We start from the raw sequence: 23,666 nt of genomic DNA, 5'->3' as shown, positions 1-23,666 counted from the left end.
GACCTGGTGTGGGGGGTGCATTTCTGCTTTCCTCTCTCCTCTTGTTGTCCTTGGATGCCTGTCCTTGTGTTGGGGGCCCCGTTGAGGTCCTTGGTGGCCGGCTTGTCTGTTGTTCGGGCTGGCGCTCTGGGGGCTCGTTGTTGTTTGGGCCTTCTTGGGGGGTCCCGGTACGTGTCTCTGTTCCTGCGGGCTTCCCTGTCTTGTGTCTGGGCGGCGACTTTTCTGTTGTCTTTCAGAGGGTCTTAAGGGGCATCCCTGTTATGGCGGTTGGTTTCTTTAAAGGAATGGTACTCTAGTTGTGCCTTCTTTTGGTGGCTTAGGCCGCTTCCTGCCGTCCTCTGTTTGGTGCTGTCTGGTGCTTGTTTCGACGGGACTTGTCCTTTTGTTGGGACATTGTGTGGGTGCTTGGGACTGTGCGCTGGTGCTTGGGATGGCCCTGCGCTGGGATGTCTTGCTGCTTCGTGTAGCATTCCCTCTGTCTGTTCCTCTGTCCAGGTCCTTTTTGTCTTTGGTTTGGGACTCTTGGTTTGGTCATTTTTGGCTTCCCCTCCTGTTGCTCTTCCCCCCCGGTTTTTGTTCCGGGGTGGTCTGTCCTCGGGGGTTGCTCTCTCGTTTCCTTGGCCTTCGGGTTTTCTGTATACCTTCCCGCCCGTTTTTCTCCTCCCGGGCGCTCTGCGGAGGTTTGGGGGGTGTCGGTGTTGTTGGGTTGGCCTTGCTGTTTTTGGTTTCCGCTCCTGCTGTTGCTGTTGGGAGTCGGATTTGGCCAGCCTCCCTTGCCTCCGGCTCTTCTTCTGGGTCCGCAGCTGTCTTTGCCCTGTCTTTGGCGCTCGATTCTGACTGCCTGTCTCTTGAGCGGCTGTCTTTGGCGTCTTTGGGCTGGTCTTCTGTGGTGGCCTGTGGCATGTGTTGGTCGCGTTGGCCTTCCGCTCTTTGGAGCTGAGATGCACTTTGGGGCTCTTTTGTTTCCTGGTGCTCTTCTCTTGGTCGGAATCCGTGGTGGGGTTCCTGTTTCTGTGCTGGTTTCTCCAGCTTGGGTTTGTTGTTGGGATTTTCCCCTTCCTCTTTGTCTGCTCGTTGACGGCGGTTTGTGCTTGTCGGGGCCTTGGGTCTTCCTCGGTGGTTGTTGCCCTTTGGTGGGTCGGCTTCTTCGGAGCTTTTGCTTCGTTGTCCGGGCTCTCCTGTTCTCGTTTCTTCTTTGGGCCTTGCCTGCTGTTTTGCATGGTCTGCGGTTGCCCCTTTCATGTCCTTGTTAGTGGTGGACGTGTTGTGGTTGTCCACTGCAGTGTTTTTTTTTGCTGGCCTTCTCTTCCGCTTGTCGGTTGGGTGGGTTGGGTGCCTTGCTCGTTTTGTTTCCTTCTTTGCAGTTTCTGCAGGTTTGAGTTGTTTTGCGGCTTAGATCGGGCTTTTCTGCCTGTTTCTTCGTGTTTCCTTTTGCGGCTGGAGGTGTTGCTTCCTGTTTTGCCTGCTGTGGGGGTTTCTCCTGTTCCCCTTCTTTGGGTGTTCACGGGGCTCTTCTGTTTTGCCTCCGATGTTCACTGCGGTCTCGGGTTTCTCCTGCCCTGTTTGTCTCCTGTGGGTTCTGTGTCTGCTTCCTGTGCTGATGGGGCGGGTTCTCTATCCTGGTGCTTTGTGGGGCAGCCTTTTGGCGGTCCCGTCACACTTTTGTGCGACATTCTCGGCTTGATGTTTTTCTTGCCTCTTCTGACGATTTCTGTTGGCGTCTTGTACGCTGCTGTTCGTCGATGCTTTATTGTTTATAGTTTTGTACTTTTGCATGGATCCCTGGTGTCCTGCATTTTTTCTTCTTGGTTCTCTACTTGTGAGTTCCTCACGTGGTAAGGACTGGGACGGGGATGACCCATGAGGGGGTAATGTCTTATTACTTACCGGTAATCTTCATTACCCCGATTAGGGTCCTCCCCGTCCCAGTCCTCTTCCCTCCCTCCCTCCCTCCCTCCCGCTGTGTTTGTGTCTGAGTCTTGTTGATAACAGGCATGGCGGTGGGTGGGAGGGGCTTATGTCACCTTCGACCTTTGGATTTCTGGCGTTTTGATTGGCTGGGTGGAGGCAGGACTGCCTCACGTGGTAAGGACTGGGACGGAGAGGACCCTAATCGGGGTAATGAAGATTACCGGTAAGTAATAAGACAATACAGGTTACCGATAAGAGGGTGAACGCAGTGCCATAGCAAAATGATGGGAGTTTGGTGTTGCAGATAGAGCTGCAACGAAGTGAAAATGCGTAACTACTTTGTTGCAGTAAGGAGTGCAGGTCGTTACGAGCAAAAGAATTGCCCCGTTCATTCACGGGGGGGTTCCCTTAGACGTGAGCAAGCTAAGGACATGTGAAGTGTGTGGCTCGACTCACGGGAGTTTGGAGTTCCGTACACCTGTGCTTGAAAGACTTGGAACTATAGAGTAAATTTGTTGGAATATACTGCATCTGACCTAATGAATATTATTGCAGGTTGGCAAAAATCAGCCATGAATACACACCAGGGAGGTGTGAAATACACATTGCAGAAATCACACACATCCCCACGAGGTGGGTTGCCGGTATGAGTATTGAGGGCAATTACCTGGTAAATACTCATGACCTCTGACCAATTTTTAACTGATACGCAAAATGCGTGGTATTGTTTTAATTATGTCGTGATGTCCTAACTGTGTGGCATGTGTTGTGTCTTGAATGTTTGTCTATCTCCCTAGGCTCAAAAAAAGGAATACTAGTGTGGTGAAGACTGACCTCAAGACCTGACGAAATTGCCGTACGTTTCGTAGACAATCAGCCCGATTCATGAAGCTAATTTGCGCTCGCAAAGGGCCAGATTCTGAGAATCTGGCCCTTTGCGAGTGGGATTTTTGCATTTGGGATGCATCATCCCAAAAGCAAAAATCGCTATTAGCGAAATCGCATATTTGCGAGGAATTGGATTTAAGGAATCTCTATTAGAGATTCCTTAAATGCAATTCATTAACCAATTGGAAATTGCGAATTCGCAATATTTGGTCGCTATTTACCACGAAGTCTGACTTCGTGGTAAATAGCGAAAAAATAGTAAAAAGCACTTTAGTGCATTTTTTTCTGTGGCATGTTACACACACACATGTCCCTTGGACATGTGTGTGCGCAACACCTGTTTAAATTTGCATTTCAGGGGTGCTACAGGGTGTCCTTTGGACACCCTGGCACCCTTGAAATCGCTATCTTATTTGCGATTACGCAAATAAGGAATTTATAGGAATCGCAATTTATTTTGCGATTCCTACATGAATCCCGATTTGCGAGTCTGCAATAGCGATTCCTTATGAATCGCTATTAAAGACTCGCAAAACGGGTCTTTGATGAATCTACCTGAATGAAACATGTTTGCCTTCCCTAAATCGAAGTGGTTTGCAACATTGTGTGGTTTTTAATTGGAGTAGGTCCACGGCATTGATTGAAGCTAGCAGTACCGCTAGTGGGTTCTATCTCATTTTTAGCTTGGAGAAGCGAAGCAGACATATTTTTAGGTTTTGCCTCGCCGAAGATGCGCTCTGCGCATCTTTCCGGCGCAGGCGAAAACCTGTTGAGAACTGTAGTGTGGCTTGGTTCGGCCCTCGTCCTTGATTGGCTGGCTCCGTAAACGGAGCCTTGCCATTAGACGAGGGGCCTGTCCGTCAATGCCGGACCAGACACGGGGGCGTTCCCGACATTCTTTGGCTTTTGCCGACGTCACGCGACGCCGGGAACGCCCCCGAGTCTGTCCCGGCATTGAGCCGGCACCCTTTCCTTCTTGCGTGAGTGCTTTCCCGTCCGTGTCCCCTCCCGCCCCCCCCCCGTGTCCCCTCCCGCCCCCCGTGTCCTCTCCCGTTGCAGGCTGCAGGAACACGGAGCACGGAGCTTCCCCCGCCGCCGAATACACGCAGGCAGGCAGCAGGAGTCTGGAGGCTAAAGGCTGGATGCTGAGTCGCTTCTCACTAAAAGCGAAGGTGAGTGAGATGGTGTCCTCCTCTCCCCACCTCTCCTCGGCTCCTCAGCTCCTTGCCTCGGCTCCTCTGCTCCTCTGCTGGCCTTTGCTCCCCTGCTCCTCGCCTCCGCCTCCTCGCTCCTCGCTCGTTCCATGCCAGTTGGTCACCCTACTGGGACATATAACAATGTCACATCCAACACGGAGGAAAGCACACGTGTCTGAAGTTCGTATGAGCTTGTATTCTCGTGCATGATTCACTACAATAAAACTGATCCCACGTGTTCCCGGAATACATTTTTTCCAATTCCAGCACTGCCTGGTGGCTACACAAATCAACGTGTAAATGGTGGCTCACAAAAGTAGCCTAGCATGAGGCAATACATTTATAACATTCTTATGTTAGTAGCTTCGTGTTGTTTCCCCGTAAACTGTAATGACCTGGTACCGTTACATTTCAAAATATCGTCATCGTGCAAAAAAGGCGAAACAATAAAATAACAATTGCAAGCATTAATTCCAATCGTAGATTTAGGGTAAGTCCGTTTAGAGCGTCCCTAGGTTGCGTCACGTATGTCCCTGGGGTGTTCGAACGAATACTACTGTGCGCAGCAATTTTAAGGAACACTTCCGGTAGGCAGCCATGTTAGGTGTATACAAACTGAATTCACCCCTTACTAGCGCGCTCTCGGCTGGAAAATCTGGTGTGCGTACCTGCTTTGTAATGGGAACTGTTGGGATTTGTAGTTCCTAATTGCGTGTGTGACCGGACGCTGTCGTTGAGCCCGTGACGCATCCCTGCAGCGGCCTCTGACGACCATCTTGGAATTGGAGCGAAAAGGACCTGACCCAAGAGTTCAGACCCCCAGAGTGCGTGAAAAGGTGCGGCACCCGCGAGTACGGGGTCGGCAGAGACCCAACGCGGAGGTGGGTGGTTATTTGGCCTATTGAATGCTAATATGCTTCTTCAAGACAGGTGGTACGACTAAACCGTCCCTTGGTTGCAGGGTGTAAACAAGACGTTGAAGTCTGATCTCCGATTGTAGGTGCCTACTTCCCTGCACTGCCCTCTGACAGTGAACCTATCGTGTTGCCACCCCTTCCTCTTTCATTCCTGCATCACAGCTCCATCATTAAACGGTCATAAAGGAGGCGGGTTCCATCTCTCCAGGAACTAAGGGATGTGTACAAGTGTAATAAACGTATACAAAGACATTTCTTCCAAGAGCGCTGGTAGGTGTGTCCTCCAATCTTCAGTACATTATTATTACTATTTGGGGATGGACACCGTATGCAACCCAGTACCTCCCTGAAGTTATGAAAAGTACCACCCGCTAGTAATACTGCAGTAGTTAAATCTTAGGCGGTGTGCCCGTTCTCTAAGGTTAGTCTTGATATTCAAGATATTTGGGCTGATCTGTTGAAATGATGTACGTCCCTTTCTTCAATAGTTAGTTGGTCTCTTCTGCTTTCTGCTTTTATTGTGCTATTTGCTTATCTTCTTGTGCTGCCATCTTGATGGGTTTCAGCTTTCTTGTACTGTTCCAGCTCTCCAACCTGCAAGGATATAATAGTGATGTGTGGCCAACTAGTAGGTCTGCTAGTGGCAAGCACGTCTATGTTGGTAGGGGGCACATATGCTAGCTGTAAGCCCTTCAGACTGGAACTTCTTGCTCTGTCATCAGATTAACACCAGCTTGTTACCCAAACGTCAAAATATTAATCCATCAGTTAGGGAGGTGGAAAGATGTTGGTTTCTCGGGTACGCTATAGAGATTCTTTCAACTTAAAACAAGCCTCTGATATAACTAAAGATGTTTTTGCTGTTCACTATTTTTGATAGGTTCCTACGTGATGGAATCAATTGCAGTGTACTAAAAAAAACAGCGAATACGCGCTGCTCCAGGGAAATGGTGCTACTTGGCCAGTTGGTGGTTTGACAAATTAGACCATAAAATTCAGCGGTCATGTCTGAAATATCTATGTTTTCAGTGCTTTGCTTTTTCCTAGATTCATTTGTATTGACTAAAGGAACTAGTCAAGTTCCAACCTCTATTTCCATGGGTGATCAATCCTCTTGGGTGGAAATGAGCATGAGTGCGCTCAAGGAGTACTGCAACTAAAGATGTTTTTGCTGTTCACTATTTTTGATAGGTTCCTACGTGATGGAATCAATTGCAGTGTACTAAAAAAAACAGCGAATACGCGCTGCTCCAGGGAAATGGTGCTACTTGGCCAGTTGGTGGTTTGACAAATTAGACCATAAAATCCAGCGGTCATGTCTGAAATATCTATGTTTTCAGTGCTTTGCTTTTTCCTAGATTCATTTGTATTGACTAAAGGAACTAGTCAAGTTCCAACCTCTATTTCCATGGGTGATCAATCCTCTTGGGTGGAAATGAGCATGAGTGCGCTCAAGGAGTACTGCTTTAAAATCTGTACTTAACGCAGCCTTCCCACAGTTTACATGCTGGAATCAACTTTTGCAGTTAGACACCCCATTAGCCTCATGATTACCTACATTATATATCAGAAGTGCAAAGAACAAGAACAGTTATAAAAGCCTTCAAGGGGTGTGATCAGTTGTACAACCTGCACCTTCCCATTGGGGGTCAGACTCCATGTTCAGCTGTCTGGGGTTGTATGGGGCAAGGGAGATGGGTACGGGTGAGTGGAGGGAGGAGAATAGGGAACTGCAGGAATAGATGTTGATAAAATTGCTGTAAGAGTGTACATTTCTCCAGCAGCTCCCTGATTGCCTTTCTTAACCCCCCTCCCCCTCCAATTATCCACAAAGGACCCAGTATGGCCTTGGTCTACTGTGTCTTCTGAGGGGAAGCTGTCCAAAGAGTGCCTCAGAAACTTGGTATCCATTGAGGGGTTTCTTAGTCCTGCCTGTCTTGTCGCCCAGCCTGAGATAGGGGGGCGTAATCCGATTCAGAGGCGCCTGAGTATCGGGGTTCAACGAGGTTTCTGTGTTCAGCGAGGAAGTCTCTCCATATGTCCCTAAACTTGCCAAGTTGGTGGTTCAAGTCGGCTATTGTTTGTATGCAGCTATATTGTACATCTCCTGTAGCAAGGTGTTAGGCGTAGGGCTAGTTTGTTTCGGCATAGTGGTAGTATACAGATATTGGCCAAGGCCATACCAAACCATCTGTATTTTTAGTTTGCAATAAATGGATATTGATCAGAGTTGTAAAAAAGTTATTCTGTGCTATTAGGGTGCCCTTGATGGTTACAGTCTGTATGAATGTGGTCGTAGTAGAAGCCTAGTATGTGGTCCAAGTTCGGCATCTCCCCCCCCCCCCCCAAAACTGATTGTTGTCCCCCTTCGGTGATCCACACCTCCAACACGCTTTAGGGTTTATTAGGGACCTGCGGGGTGGCTCGTGCCATTTGTGTAGCACTTTAAACATGCTTCCCTGAGGCATTGGTGGTCTTGGGTAGCTAGGTCTGCCAAATCTTTTTCTTTGAGTTTGTGATCTATAGCCTAGCTTATCTCCAAGCCTTCAACGCAGAGACCCTAATCAAGGCCTGCTGCCACAAGGTGTCTGGATAGGGAGAGCTGGCGGGACCAGGCGAACGTGGCACATCACAGGCCCTAACTTCCTCCCTGCCAGACCACGGAGGAGCCTACTGACCAGAGTCTAGGTGCGGAGAGTTGTGAGCACCGTGAAATATATCCCTGCCCACTGCTGTGCCTGAGGCCCGGGACACTCACCATACACACTACTCGAATCAAATGACTATCCAACCGGTGTCCCGGCGGGGACGCAGTAACTACGGCGCTGCTACACCACCGGGCCCCTTTTCTTCTAGCATCTGTTGCGGGGCACCTCGCCCTGGGAGAGGTGGTTCAGGGAGCAGGGGCGGGCGTCCCCAGGTGCAGGTGCGGCTCCTGTAGTCTAGGGGGAGACCCCTACAGCTCTGCTGGGGCCTACCTGCTCTGCTGGCCGTGGGCTGCGTTGCTATCTTGCTCCTAGGCGGCCTTCTCAGACAAAGCGGGCACTGGCTATTTCCGACTGCCCTTCCTGGTGCCTGCTCTGCGCCTTGTTGCCTACCTACACAGTGGAGACTGTCCGGTCGCTGGATCCCTGGGAGCTGTGCTCAATGGCCCATGAACAGAAATGTACCGCCACTGGACTCTGGCCACGCAGAAAAGCCTCTCCTCACCATCCTTACTTGCCGCACCGCCTGGCCTTCTCCAGTCATTCCTGTGTGGGGGGGGCTCGCAGTGTGTGGGGGGGCTCGCAGTGTGTGGGGGGGCTCGCAGTGTGTGGGGGGGGCTCGCAGTGTGTGGGGGGGGGCTCGCAGTGTGGGGGGGCTCGCAGTGTGGGGGGGGCTCGCAGTGGGTGGGGGGCTCGCAGTGTGTGGGGGGGAGGCTCGCAGTGTGTGGGGGAGGCTCGCAGTGTGTGGGGGAGGCTCACAGTGTGTGGGGGAGGCTCACAGTGTGTGTGGGGGGGCTCGCAGTGTGTGTGGGGGGGCTCGCAGTGTGTGGGGGGCTGTGTGTGGGGGGGGCTGTGTGTGGGGGGGGCTCTGTGTGGCTGTGTGTGTGGGGGGCTCTGTGTGGGTGTGTGTGTGGAGGGCTCTGTGTGTGGGGGGGCTCTCTGCGGGTGTTTGTGTGTGGCATTTGCGAGAGATTAAGCTATTGGCATTGAAAATGACAATGCCATTTATTTATGTTAAAAAAAACATAAATAAAAATAATGCCAAGAGCAATGCCAATAGCTCTAACTTTAACAAAGGCAAAACCATTGCATTGTAAATGCTTGTTTCTTTTCCATCGTGCTGCACTATGGTTTCATAATAGGGTAGCACATGATTTATGTGTGCAGTCTATTCTGTTCACATACTACTACAGTATTCTTGATTTATTGTTCACACATTTGATTTTTGGTCTTGAAAGATACCGATGATGAAGACCTGACCATACTGGTGAGTATCCACTAGCATCTCCCGTGGTGGTGCTTATGTGAGGTACTTTCAGACTGACAGAAGACATTTTTATTTTCTTCATTTGGGCACTTGTAGTAGGAGATTCAAGAAGGGGAGATAGACACACTTTTCTTAAATTTGGACAGCAAATCCCTATTTGGAATACCATTTCAGAAGCTATTCTATCAGTGTAGCAGCCAAGTTGTTTTTCTTTTTTGAAATAGTAGTCCAACAGCAGATCAAGTCTTTATTTGATATATGTACACATCCCTGCCTGCCATTCCCCAAAACACTGCCTGTGGCATAGGTAAGTCACCCATCTAGCAGGCCTCGGGTAAGTCACTCATCTAGCAGGCCTCACAGCCCCAAGGCAGGGTGAACTATACTACAGTTGAGGGCATAGCTGCATGAGCAATATGCCCCTACAGCGTCTAAGTCCATTCTTAGACATTGTAAGTGCAGTAGAGCAATTTGGAATACATAGTCTTAGAGTTTGTCATTATGAACTCTACAGCTCCAGGATGGCTTTACTGAATTCTAAGATTGAAATCAAACTTTTCAGCATAATAAACCCACACTGATGCCAGTGCTGGATTTATTCCAAGAATGCACTCGGGGGCATCTTCGAGACACCCCCTAAAAAACGACCTACTCCCTTGTACCTAACTGACTGACTCACACAGACATGTTTCTGACCTCCAGAGGTGGGAACTCCTGTGCTCTTATAGGTCAGTGACAGAGGCTCTTTGGGGTGGAGGTGCTTCACACCTACCCGCAAGCAGGAACAGCATTCAGGACAGTGAGCCTGATATGAAATGCTAGCCAAGGCATCTCCAGCTAGTGTAGATACCCACCCCCCTGACCAAGCCCCACTTTTGGCGGCAAGGTCAGCGTGAAAATTAGTAGTCTGGATAGGTGTGTCCCCTCTCTGCCAGGACCACCCCTAAGGTGCCCTAGACCGAGGTCACTCCCTTCTTAGAAAATCATTCCATCTTGAATGGAAGGATTTTAGGGGATGCTCCCTCCCCAAAGGGAGAGGACAAACAAAGGCTGTAGTCACCCTAATGCAAGTAGCCCATTGGCTACCATCTGCCAGTACCTGTAACACCCCTAAATTCAGTATTAAGGGGCACCCGTGAAACTTGATCCTCATTCCTGCAGCCTACGAAGAAGAAGGATGAAGAAGACACTGTGCAACAAAGCTCAAAGAAGACTAATGTCTTGGCCCCAGCTCTACTGGCCTGTCTCCAGCTTAAAGAGCCGGCGAAGTACACAATGCCTGTCCTGTGGCCAGCGACTTCCAGAAGCCAGAGGAAGACTTCTCACGCTAGAACAAAGACCGGCTCTCCAGAGGAGAGTGTCCCTTTCTAGAAGAATCAAAATACAAGCATTCTGTATCCAGCTGGCGTTGGGACTCCTGCCCACTCTGCACCGACGGCCCAAGTCTGAGTGGCTCACCTGTACAGCGATGCCTCCCCAGCTATCCTGATTGTGAATCTAGCATTGGATGACTCCTCCTGGACTCCACAAAGTCGCCTGCAGTCTCATCTTAAATGGATTTTGAGGAGCCCTACCGACGGTGCCCAGGCATCCACCAACACCTGTGCTTACCTGCCCGGCTGTTGGTCACCTTCGTCCAGCCTCCTGGTCCGAGCCTGCAGCCTGATTTGCGACCGACATTTCCCTTCACTTGCATTGGGCACCCAATGCTGATTTGCACCCTGCACCCGGCCACCCCAGGTGTTGCTGGTGGTGTTTGGTTGGTGCTGCCTTATGGCCCCCACCATGCTTGCCTTAACCCCCGGGGCATGTGCACTGAAATCACAAGTACTTAACTTCAAATTGTTGCTCTTGTGGGCGCCCCCAGTCTGCAGTGACTAAGATTGGGCCCAGTGGCCTCTGCACACGGCTGCCCCAGTGCCACTGGTGGTGCGATATCTACCTTGATCTAACCCCTGCCCAGTGTTGGTCCAAACCCCCGCAGACTGGATGTGTAAGTAGAGTACTTACCTATAACTGCATATAACAGTTTTCCTTCCATAGGATTGCATTGCATTTCTGCCTATCACAATAAATGTCTATCTTGCACCTTTGCTAAGTTTGCTACGGTTTGATTGACATTGGCAAATCATTTTTAATACTCTTGTAAAGTACTTCTAGGCCTTTACAACACAATCTCTACTGCATTTGAAAAGTAGTGCTATTCTTGAAACTGTTACCTCCAACTGAGTTCCTTTTGGTTCTAACCAAAATAATAACTTTTTTAAACAAAACAATTGGTCTTGGATTCAGTCTTAGAGTGTGTGTAATCATTCTTGCCTGAGTGTGTATACCAAATGCGTAACACAGCCCTCTTATAAGCCTAACTGCTCAACCACACTACCACAAATAGAGCTTTTAGAATTATTCACTTAAGCTTCTGTTAACCTCTGGGGATCCACTGGACTCTGTGGACACTATACCTTACTTTGGTATAGCATATACAGAGCCAGCTTCCTGCATGTCCTAAATAAACATTGTCTATAGTAAGTTGCTATAAGAAATTGGGTTGTTGGTTGACTGGGGTGTGATATCTGGTCAGGCAGAAACCACAATGCTTGTTAGGGTGAAGTCACAAGCAACCCTAAAATAACATGTGTTCAACCTTAGGTCAGCTTGGCACAGACTAGTCAAACTCAACTTAGAGGCAATGTGTGAAGTATTTCAGTAAACTGAGATAAATATTGAGGTTAGGACCACTAGCCTCTAGACTGGGCTCTCCAATTATCACGAAAACACAGTTTTCTCATTAGGTTATTCACATTTATTTGCAGTTCAAACTTTTCAAAATCTGTTTTTAGACTTGATGTTTGCTGTTTATATTTCTTGCCAACATAATACCATCTTATGTTGTATTAACCATAGTTGAATTAATCCAAAGCTTTCAAATTTTCAAAATACCCAATGCATTTCGGGTCAAACAACAGCCATGACCCTTCGTCAGGGGTCTAAATAAAGGAAACCAAACAGGACCAAATTAGTCACCCGGCAACATGGTCAAAAATATAGTCACCTCACTATCACTCTCACAGTAACGGAAAACGGAAAAGGTAGTGCAACAAGAACCCAAATGAGCCCGAGTCAAACAATTCATGCCTGGCTAAACTATGCAAAAATGAGCAAAAGAAGGCTCCACCTATGTGCTTATAAGAAAATCTACGCATTAGTTGCTGGTTTAAGATTAAACGCACTGGCACAACTGTACACAAGCGAAATGTAAACCAATAAACAAACTTACAGGTTTGAACGCGCGTTCGCGCTTCAGTGGATATCAACCGGTTTGTCACTTCCCAACTAACTGCGTAATCATAGGTTGTACTGATTGTCACGTGATCGCGGTTGCAACCAATATCGTTGCAGGACGGCGGTCACGTGAACTGAGTCTAACAACTTCAAAACAACAAGACTACAGTGATCGCGTTAAATAAATATGCATTAAGCGCATAGAGGACGCGAAGCGTCAAACATTGCAACTGCATGAAAAACTGAATGAAAAACGGAACACACATGTATACAATAAAACGAAAAGATGTCAGAATAATTTGACAAAGCTACTATCGAACATCATCTCATGGCAACTTGACATATATAATGTAGGGAAACAGGGTCTGAGCACAAGACGATGAATCATAGAACCCACGCGTGCTCTATGCGATCATTCAACCCAATCGGCTGGGCGGAGTTCAATTTTTTAATCCAATAAAACTCTGCTTTGAGTCTTTGTTTCACAGGATCCATGTCGGGGCGCTGATGGATGACCTCTAGAACCATGAATTTTAACTGCGATATCTGGTGGTTAGATTCTTTCCAATGGCACGCTATTGCTGACTTCAGGTTACTGAGCCTGATGTTACTTTTATGTTCTGTGATACGAATTTTCACTTTACGCTCGGTTTGACCGATATATACCTTGCCACATGGGCATTTTATTAAGTATATACAATTCATAGTATCACAACTGCCAGAATACTCCAATTCAATAGGGAAGCCTTTGGTTGGATGCATCAAGGTGTTACCGCAAATGACGTTGTTGCAATGAATGCAATTAAAACATTTAGTCATTCCTTTCCAGTTCTTTTTCTCTTTACTAGGGGTATTAAGCAATTCCTTCAAATTTTTGGATCTTTGATATGCGAAAGTGACATGATCATTGTATATGTCTTTTAAATCCGGCTCATTTTGTACCAGGTGCCAATGTTTGTTGATGATTCTTTTAATTTTTGCAGAATCAGTAGAATATTTCAATACACATACGGTTTTTTGAATGGTTGATTTGATTTTAGGTGTCAATAGATCAATTCTCTTTATTTTGTCAACTTTTGCTAGGGCTTGTATGAGAATGTCATTAGGGTACCCTCGTTTTTTGTACTTAGCTGTTTGTTGCAACATTGATTGTTTGGCTTGTTCTCCATCTGATGTTATTCGCTTCAGTCGAGTGTATTGCGAGAATGGCAAATGTTTTTTCAGTGGCTCCGGATGGAAGCTTTGGAAAAGTAAACTCGAGTTTCTGTCAGTGGGTTTTTGGAACACTTTTGTGCTGATCTCATGATTGGCGATGTTAATATGTACGTCAAGAAAAGATATCACGTCTTGAGATATGGTGTAGGTAAATTTGATCCTTTCATTTTGATCATTGAGTGTCTTAATGTTGTCTTCCAATGTTTCTCTAGAGCCGCACCAAATCAAAAAAATATCGTCGATAAATCTTTTAAACATGGTAAGACCTTCAGTCCATGTTCGGTTGCCAAGTATATGATCATTTTCAAATTTTTGCATAAAAATGTTCGCATATGAGGGGGCCCCCCCAAAACCCATGGATGTTCCATTAGATTGATTATAAAAAGCTCCATTCCATTCAAAATAACTGTGATACAGTGCATACTGCATCAGTTCCAATATCAAAACTCTCTGATAGTCTTCTAAGTCACTGTTCAATAAACTCCATTCCAAAGCTTCAATACCCTCTTTGTGTGGAATTGAAGTGTATAATGCCACGACGTCAATCGTGCATAACCAGTATGTGTCGCTGGGTGATAGTTTAACACTGTTTAACATATTCAAAAAAGAAGTGGTGTCCTTGATGTATGTAACACTTTTTTGAACAAGCGGTTGTAAGAATTTGTCGACCAACTTACCAATCGGTTCCGAGATCGACCCACAGGCCGAGACAATGGGTCTGAATGGTGGTCTAATGGGGTCCTTATGTATCTTGGGCAACATGTAGAGTTGCGGTCTCCTGGGAAATTTGAGATGAAAGAAAGCGTGAGTCTTCTGGCTTATCCATTTCATACTCAATGCGTGGTCTACAATTTGGTACAAAATTTTTTGATACTCTGCTGTTGGATCTGCAGTAAGTGGTAGATAAATGTCTAAATTCTGAACATGATCATTAACGCTGGATGTATAAAATTCAGTATCCATGACTATCAGGGCGCCACCCTTATCGGCTTTTTGGAAAGTAAGCTCTTTGTCATTACTGAGGTTTTTTAGCGTGTTCCATTCTTTGATGCTTAAGTTTGATTTCTTGGCTTTGCTGAAGGAAATTTTTTGAATTTCAGACATCACTGACCTCTCAAATGCTTCTAATGTTTTGTGAGTGGTTGGAGCACAGAAGGTGCTTGGTGGTTTGAATTCTTGATCCCACACTGGGATGAGATCAGTTTGACTGGTGTCTTTAAAGAAATATTTCAACTTTAAGTTCCTGAAAAACCTAAAGAGTGAAAGTTCTGTCTCTCCAATATTCGACCTGTATGTAGGTACGAATGTGGTGCCTTTATTTAGTACTGCCAGCTACATGGAGGTTAATGGTTTCTCCGAGATGTTGATCACTAGGTTGTTTTCTGTACTTGACTCCGTGTTCGCTTCGCGATTTCCTCTGCTGTTTCTTTTCCTTTTTGCCCTTCTTGTTGCGACATTGTAGGTGGAGCGTTTGCTGCTGGACTTATGTCTAAAAAAGTTGGTTGTGACACGTTTGTTTGGCCAGCTGATATTGCTTCTGCTTGTTTGCTGGTTTTCGTTAAGGGTGGTCTGTTTTGCGCAATATCTGTGTCGGATACCACGCTTTCTTGAGAGGATGTGGTTGCTGATTGTTTTTGTTGAGCTTGTGGTTGCCATTTCCTCTTATTGTATATTTCAGCCCAAGAATAAACCTCTTCCAATTTGTAATCTAATGTATCACGGCGATACTTGCGGATTTTTCTTTCGTTCACCTCCTTAGCGTATCTGTCAAGTTTTGAGTTTATATCCTCCAATAATTTTTCTAGATCAGGAATATTATTCAGCTGCTCTTTCACAGTTTTGATCTCTTCTTCTATTTCTATCAGCACTTTCGATAGTTCCTCGACTATCAGCAGTATCAAGTCTAGAGAACACTTGTTCAAAATTTGGTACCACTTTTCCAAAAATTTTTTGTTATTAGAGCAAAGCATCGGCTTGAGCGCTATCCTGAGTCCCCTGGGGATCCTTTGGTTTTTGTGATAATGAATGAGGGTGGTTGCGTGCAACCTTTGATTTATTTCTTTTTTGCTTATATATTCGAATTGCCTGAGAATTTGCGCGGTGGTAGTTTTTTGAGGGGTGATTCGTCTGGTCTCCTGGATGAGTCCATATATTTCATTGGCGGCTTCTGTTGCGTAAACTAAAGTTTCAGCTCTATTGGTGGTAGAGAGTGCTATATCATCCAATTGCATATTTGAGATTGGTGCTCAAGGATTAATGAGGCTGAAATCCTGTGACAAACAATATGTGTTATCCTGAGCACTCTGTAAACTCTTTCAACAAAGATTGCTTTAAATTTCCTGGTGGGAGCCCTCGTCGTCGCACGTAGCCTGAACGTGCCTTGTAAACTGAGATAAATATTGAGGTTAGGACCACTAGCCTCTAGACTGGGCTCTCCAATTATCACGAAAACACAGTTTTCTCATTAGGTTATTCACATTTATTTGCAGTTCAAACTTTTCAAAATCTGTTTTTAGACTTGATGTTTGCTGTTTATATTTCTTGCCAACATAATACCATCTTATGTTGTATTAACCATAGTTGAATTAATCCAAAGCTTTCAAATTTTCAAAATACCCAATGCATTTCGGGTCAAACAACAGCCATGACCCTTCGTCAGGGGTCTAAATAAAGGAAACCAAACAGGACCAAATTAGTCACCCGGCAACATGGTCAAAAATATAGTCACCTCACTATCACTCTCACAGTAACGGAAAACGGAAAAGGTAGTGCAACAAGAACCCAAATGAGCCCGAGTCAAACAATTCATGCCTGGCTAAACTATGCAAAAATTAGCAAAAGAAGGCTCCACCTATGTGCTTATAAGAAAATCTACGCATTAGTTGCTGGTTTAAGATTAAACGCACTGGCACAACTGTACACAAGCGAAATGTAAACCAATAAACAAACTTACAGGTTTGAACGCGCGTTCGCGCTTCAGTGGATATCAACCGGTTTGTCACTTCCCAACTAACTGCGTAATCATAGGTTGTACTGCATGTCACGTGATCGACATGGATCCTGTGAAACAAAGACTCAAAGCAGAGTTTTATTGGATTAAAAAATTGAACTCCGCCCAGCCGATTGGGTTGAATGATCGCATAGAGCACGCGTGGGTTCTATGATTCATCGTCTTGTGCTCAGACCCTGTTTCCCTACATTATATATGTCAAGTTGCCATGAGATGATGTTCGATAGTAGCTTTGTCAAATTATTCTGACATCTTTTCGTTTTATTGTATACATGTGTGTTCCGTTTTTCATTCAGTTTTTCATGCAGTTGCAATGTTTGACGCTTCGCGTCCTCTATGCGCTTAATGCATATTTATTTAACGCGATCACTGTAGTCTTGTTGTTTTGAAGTTGTTAGACTCAGTTCACGTGACCGCCGTCCTGCAACGATATTGGTTGCAACCGCGATCACGTAATAAAATAGTGCTCACCGAATTAAAACGGAGACCGTGTAGTAAGAGTAAGTAAAAGGGCTAGTCGCCATGGGAGGGTAAAAATGAAGATCAGGCGGTACTCAGGAGGAACTAACAAGCCTATTTACGAATCAGAAGCCAACATTTAGGAAGGTCGATTACACAAGCCAATGACCAATATGGGCGAAGAGTGGGCGGGGCTTCCAGTGTTGCAAGCGTGCTGCCGCTAGGCTCGACCTAAAAAGGGAAGGTTTGGGCTTGGCAAAAAGGTTTAATTCGCCAGTTCAACATGGCAGTTTAAAACTACAGACATGAACTGCAATGACATGTCTGAGACATGTTTTAAAGAGCTACATAAGTGGGTGGTGCAATCAGTGCTGTAGGCTCTCTATTCGCATTTAATTTACGGGCCCTTGGCACACATAGTACCACTTTATTAGGGAGTTATAAGTAAATTAAAAATTCCAATTGGGTGTAAACCAATTCTGTCATGTTTTATATCGAGAGCACAAGTCCTTTAGCACTGGTTATCAGTGGTAAAGTGCATAGAGTTATAAAGCCAGAAAAATCTAATTCAGTAAAAAATAAGAGAAGGAAGGCAAAACAAAACGTTTGGGGGTGAATGCCAATGATTTGAGAGGATTATTCTGATCAGATTGGATTCCACATTGTATGTCATGATCAGTCTAATTGTATTTTATTTGTTTAGACTCTTTTGAGCCGATTTGTTTCTGAACCCTATTCTGTTATTTTCACTTGTCTATTCAAAGGATTTATCGATAATATATTCAGGTTGTCCACGTTGCCTGAACATTTCTGCAGCTATTTTGATGTTTTTTGCAACAAAGTTGTCGGTTTCGCTTGATTCTTAAAAATCATATGTGGTATGCTTTATATTGGTTTATGGTAATGCATACCAGTGTGCACGTCCTCACGTTGGGGCTGTCATACCATAATGAAGCAGGCGGGAAGATTGCACCAGTATTCACCATTGTTTTATTTTATTTTTTTGCCAATGCATTTCTGTATTGGCAAACAAACATTGACAAAACCAGAAAGGGGGATAAACCGTTTAAATGGTAAAACCTATTGGCTTTGCCAAAGCTGGTTTTCTTTCTTTTTCTTCCCTTCCTTATCTTTTCTCTCTGTCCCTTATTGCTTCCTCTTTATAACACAGTTCTCTAAATGGAGGAAGAGTTAGCCTTGAGCAGTACTCCCAGCCCTCAGCCTCCCTGTTCTGCAGTTAACTCCTGAATTTATTATAAAAACGTGTGTGTTTTGATGGCACATTATTCGACGAGTCGTGTCCTCTCTGACTTTTGTGGCCCTCAGCTTTTTTGAGCTTGATGCAAGCTCAGGGGCTAGCATTCCACGTGGCCTGTTTACTGGAGAAGATTGACATTCAGAGAATGTTTTTTTTTCTACCAGAAGGGTAGATTCTGTCATTTTCAACCCAAAAATGAGGACCCTATCAGTGTCCTGAAACAATCTGGATAGAAATGCGTGAATTTAGGGTGAGGAATGCCATTCGGGTGATGGCCTAATGAGTAAACCAAAATCCTTCACAGATCTGCCAACTTGACAACAAAATCGACCGTCTGAGGAAGGCGTGTGCCCTTGGAGGGTCAGGCGCTTTATGTCGGAACTTCCCAAGAGGGCCTTCTGCTCATCCCCTGTCCTCATCCACATCCTCCTTCCACCAAAAACAACGAGAGGAAAAGGTTGTTGAGGCTGCTGGGGATGTCTTGGCGAGTTTTCGCAACCTTTAGTGGGCATTGCCTGCTTGCAGCCTCAAAAGACGAGCTCGAAATCTAATGTCTGCAGTGGTTTCCAGCTCGCCTTGCCTGCCACCGTGTGAATTTGGCTCCTCGCCGGGTGACCGTGTGAAGGGAGCCGAAATCGTGTTGGTAGATCTACATTCACTGGCATAACTCTCTTTGGCTTCATCATTAGTTTGAGTGAAGTTTCAGCTGTTTGTCTAGCCGTGGTTTCCCAAACTAACTGAGATCTCTCATTGGACACCACGTTTTGGACGGCTGCTAACCTGCTTTCCGTTGTGTTTTTTGCAGTTACAAAAGCAGGTGGTAAATAATATTCATATAATATGGCTAGTGGCTTTGCACAAATGTGTGTTGTCTGAAATGTTGTCTGAAAACTTGTGAAATATTAATGAGGCTTTCACCTGAGTTTTATTATCCAAAAAGACGATAATGTTATTGGCCCTGTGCTTTTTGAATTGCTCGTTGAATGTTCAGATCTGTGAGTTACTGAAACTTTCCAGAACATGGAAGACAGATACACTGCAGGCAGGTAGTCGCCAGATTTTGGGTCAAGGTTCCAGATCGTCACCCTGGCATACCTTGACTAAAACAGCCAGAACATTGTCATGATGAATTAGATCATTTTCACTCTCTGAAAACAAAACAATGGGAACAAAATGTTAGCCAAATCTGATATAATTATGACATTGATTTAAAAAGAATGCACGCATGTTGTATGAATTTCCAAAACGCGCTTTCTCTGGCTTCCAAAACGAACTCCAGTGGACTGGAATGTGTAGGAAAACATGACCTTAATGGTCCATCTTCATAAATCTCCTCCTTTCAACGCCTGATGACCTTCTGGGAGGGCCTGCTGTCTCATCTTATATTTTTACTACTTATTTTTCTAGGTGGAGCTCGCAGAAACTTGTGCCAAGAGTGAGCGCTATATTGGCACAGAAGGAGGCGGCATGGACCAGTCAATATCTTTTCTTGCAGAGGAAGGCACTGTGAGTGGCTTTATTTTCTAAAAACGAGAATATCAGTTTTATCCATATCCTGTCTTATGTTCATCAATTACATTTTGCTCTTCAATCAAAATATTGTAAAAGTGGCATTACTTTCCTAGATTCATTTTGGTTACATTAAAAATGTGCTACCACCTTCTCTCTTTTATGTGCTGAATGTTGTCATTCCCTTTAAAGAGCTTGGGTGCTTACACTGCTATTGCTGCTCAACATGAACAATGTTAAGCGCATAGACATACAGTCACTATGTTATGTTAAATTTATTTTGAGTGAACATATGCAAAAAAAACTCTTGGTTCTTTAGGTTCCAAACTTCATAACTTAGACGTATGGAGATTAAAAACGGAAGGTACTCTATTTGAAAAAATATTGATTAGGTAGCAAAGCTTTTAACACTTTCTGAAATGTGTAAGGTAAGCGTGAGAGCTTAATTCTAGGGTCATAGAATTCCTAATCTTGGACATGGCTTCAGAAAAAGCTGTATTACCCCTACATATCTTACACGCAGGGAAGCCCCTGTGCCCTCAATCATCACAATCCTTTTTCACACATTAAAATCCCTCCCTCACTCCATACTTCCTTTTTTGTGCTCCTTGCAATCCTATGGGGAGGCGCGGTGCACTTGCTCCAGCGGCTCTGTTCCCTGCCGTGTAGTGCCAGAGGGGTTGGGGAGGTCGCGCAGAGTGGTTTGTCTTGGCCCTTCCTTCTCAGCTGGATGTTCCGGGTGCTGGCATGTTCAATGCTGTCCTCGCCTTTAATCCTTGCCACCTTTGGTGTTCAAGGGGCCGGCTTGCAGGTGAGTGTGGAGGAGGGTTTCTCTGTCTGAGGTGCGGCTCTTTTTTGCTGTGGTATTCTTGAGGCCAGGCTGGGGGTCTGCGGTGTTTGCCCTTGGCCAGCTTGGGGGCGTGTCGTGGTGAGCGGGGACTCTGAGTCTCTTCGGCAGTGGTCTTAGGCCATGTACGGACATGCCTGTGGGGTCAGTAGGCTGCGTGGGTCTTTATCGGCGTTATTTTACTGTGGTAACCTGAGGTACGTCTAACTCTTCAGTGAGTGTTGGGGTGTCTGCTTGTGTGGGAGCGACTTTTGGTCTGCCTTGTTTTGCCCTTTTCCTCACCGGGAGTCCGCTGTGCTAATCTCTTGCCCACTGGGGTAGGGGGTGTTTTTGGTTGCCTGGGGCTCCTTGGCTTTCTGCGGCTGGTGGTCATGCTGCTTTCCTGTAGTGTCTTTTTCACTGTAGTCCGTCCCGGCTGCTTGTAGTTTGCCAGATGGTGACATTACTAGTGTGCATTGTTATGTTATGTTATGTTATGTTATCCGCCATTTATAATGCGCACGGATACTCTGAAGTGTCCCGGCGCGAGAACCTGTTCAGAGGGGAGTGGAGATGGAAGTCGCGGCAAGAACTAGTCAACATGCACTAGTGTGCATTTTGACATTACTTACGTGCATTTTGGCCGTGATGTGCTTACATGTGTGCACTTCGATGTCATTGTGTGCATGAATCATGGACTGTGAGGTATTTACGAGTGCGCATTAAGAAGAAGTTACGAGTGTGCAAACGGCCACTGCTTACATTGCGGTATGCATACTGTACAGTGGTAACTTTACAGGTTATACCCAGGCCGGGCTCCAGGAATTTTTTTTGGGGTGGGCCAAAGGTGCATTTGGGTGGGCCACTGGCAGCCCAATTTGTCGCTTTTTGTGGTAGCATACAAGTCCTAGATTACATCATATCTACTTGCAAACAGTCACCATGATACAACACATCGATTCTGTGTGTATACAGAGCATGTGGGAGTTATTTGAAAGTAAGAGCAATGTCTGGACCTAAGTGCAAATCCTCAAATTCCAACAGGTTAGGCTTCAAAACGAGTACTTCCAGGCCCGATTATCCACTTTTCTACCATCCCTCTCCTGTGCACCTTATCTCACAGCTGGCGTTGGCCCCAGCCCCATATCAGCTGCCATCCAGCACCACTTTCATTATTCCGGTAAAAAACATCAGTAAAATCACCTTCAAACTTAAAACATTGAACATAACAGTAACTATAATTAGCACACACTTTAATATGTTCCACAGTTGCCCTAATGACCTGACTGCCAACTAAATAAAAACAGAAAGGCCATAACAGGGCCGGCTTTAGCGCTAGTGCGAAAGTCTTTTTTGTCAACCCACCAATAACCTCTTTCTCCGCAGATACCATTACTACCACCCTCAACAGTGCCTTTCATCTCTCCGTCGCCCTCTCTCATATGCATTCCATTTGTTGTATAGCGCTACTCCTATCTGGGTGTAGGGTGTCACAATACTTTACATCACACACACATTATACAGAGACACAAATCATACAAGTATGTAAATCAGTCTATAGGGAATGCTAGATAAGCCAATGAGGATTACAAGGTGTAGGAATCACATGTCATCCATACTGATGGACAGTATATTTTAAGAGGGTTTGGCTGCAGAAGCACAAACTAAGGATGTAAAGCATACACCAGTGGTTGGGGTTTGGCTTTACTAATAAAAATGTAAATCGTCCCAAACTCTTTTTAGCAACATTAAAATAATGAGACTGGGGAAGTTCTAACTATGTAGTAACACAAAAAAGTGAAGTTCTAACTATACCATTCATGTTTGTAGGCAGCTCTTTGATGACAGGTCATAGGTCACAGTACTTTGCTAGGATTGTAACTTTTGAACTACAAGTAACACAAGAATCTCTGTGACAAAGGCAGTAACCCCCTGAGCTATCCACATAAAACACAGCTTCTCTGCATTTCAAAACTACCAACAGACAAAGGATTGCTCTGCAGCAAGACCATTAATCACCAGTTAACTGGACATTTTTATTGTTGTCTTGCATACATGGCCATGCTAATAATAAAAACAATTTACATGAAGCGTACACAAAGTATGTGCCTTGCTTGGCCTGTGCAGATAACAAAATGTGTTACTATTTGTTTTTATTTTTTAATCTACTCTGTTAGTCAAACTTTGTGTCACAACTTGATCTGATATGCAGCTGCATGGGTCAGGAAAGGTGAATACGAAGAAACAAACTAATTTTCTCTAGCGCAGAACAGAAAATAAAATATCCACGCGTCAGGACGGTAGGCAAAAGTTACTCGGTGCCAAATAAATAATTTGTCCCCTTTGCCCCTGCACGACACAGCCCACCTTTCTGAAAGGAGTTGAGTGATTAGGGATGGCTGTGAGAAAGAACCCAGGCCCAATCACGTAACTCCCAGAATAGGAAGGAAAATAACGTTAGGAGTAACGTTTTAAAGATGCCATTTTGTATTGGCCTTTGCACCATTACTGCGAGGGCCAAGGCTCATGTTTGGGTGGGCCTGACCCACTCAGCCGCCCGCTAGAACTGGTCTGGTTCTACCCCTCTTCTCACTGACTGTGCTGCGAGCCTTTTTTTCTTGCATGTCAGTTATTCTGCCCGTATTACTCTACATGGTGGTGGTCTATTTACTGGGCTTTTATGTCATTGTTTGCTTTGTTTTCTCCAGAGACCACGTTATGTTGGTGTCTGCTTGCTGTGCAGCTGGCTTCCTGGTGGCTGTGTCCTGCTAGGCTGTCTGGCTGGTGATCTTTAGTGCTTTTTCCTCTGGCAGGGGTTGAGATGGTGCTTTTTGTGGTTTGGCCGCCTGGCCAGATTCCTGCTGTTCTTGCATCCGGCTTGGGTTGGCGTGGCTCTTTGCCGTGGGTTGCCAGTTCATAGGTCTGCATGCCTTCTCTCTGGCCGTGGCATGCTGCATTTCTGACAGGCCGCTTTCCTTTCTGGATGCTTTCCCCGTTCTTGCAGGCTTTGGCTGACATTATGGGTGGTCACTGTGGTTTGCACTTCTGGCCTTTCATCACCTGTCTTTTCGGTTGCCTGTCGGGCTCTGTTTTGGCTGGGTTTGGTCTCCATGTATGGGGATCGGTCTTGGAGGCTGTGTGCTCGGTTACCTATCTGGCTGTGCAGCGGACTTCTGCTTAGACTTTCCTCCACATGCCTCTTCCTCTGCTATGGGGAGTTTGT

General features: G+C 45.7%; 1 protein-coding gene across 1 annotated transcript in view; it reads left to right on the top strand.

The window, feature by feature from the left end:
* GALK2 (galactokinase 2) overlaps positions 1–23,666 on the top strand; it is a 1,370,458-nt gene that overhangs the window by 550,638 nt on the left and 796,154 nt on the right. The window contains exon 6 of the mRNA XM_086958266.1: positions 19,516–19,614. Coding sequence (XP_086814392.1) covers positions 19,516–19,614 — 99 coding nt within the window. The remainder of the gene's footprint in view (positions 1–19,515; positions 19,615–23,666) is intronic.

The sequence above is a fragment of the Lissotriton vulgaris genome, chromosome 2_1, assembly GCF_964263255.1.
Source record: "Lissotriton vulgaris chromosome 2_1, aLisVul1.2, whole genome shotgun sequence".
NCBI classification, from domain to species: domain Eukaryota; kingdom Metazoa; phylum Chordata; class Amphibia; order Caudata; family Salamandridae; genus Lissotriton; species Lissotriton vulgaris.
This window is presented reverse-complemented; position numbering and strand designations above follow the sequence as displayed.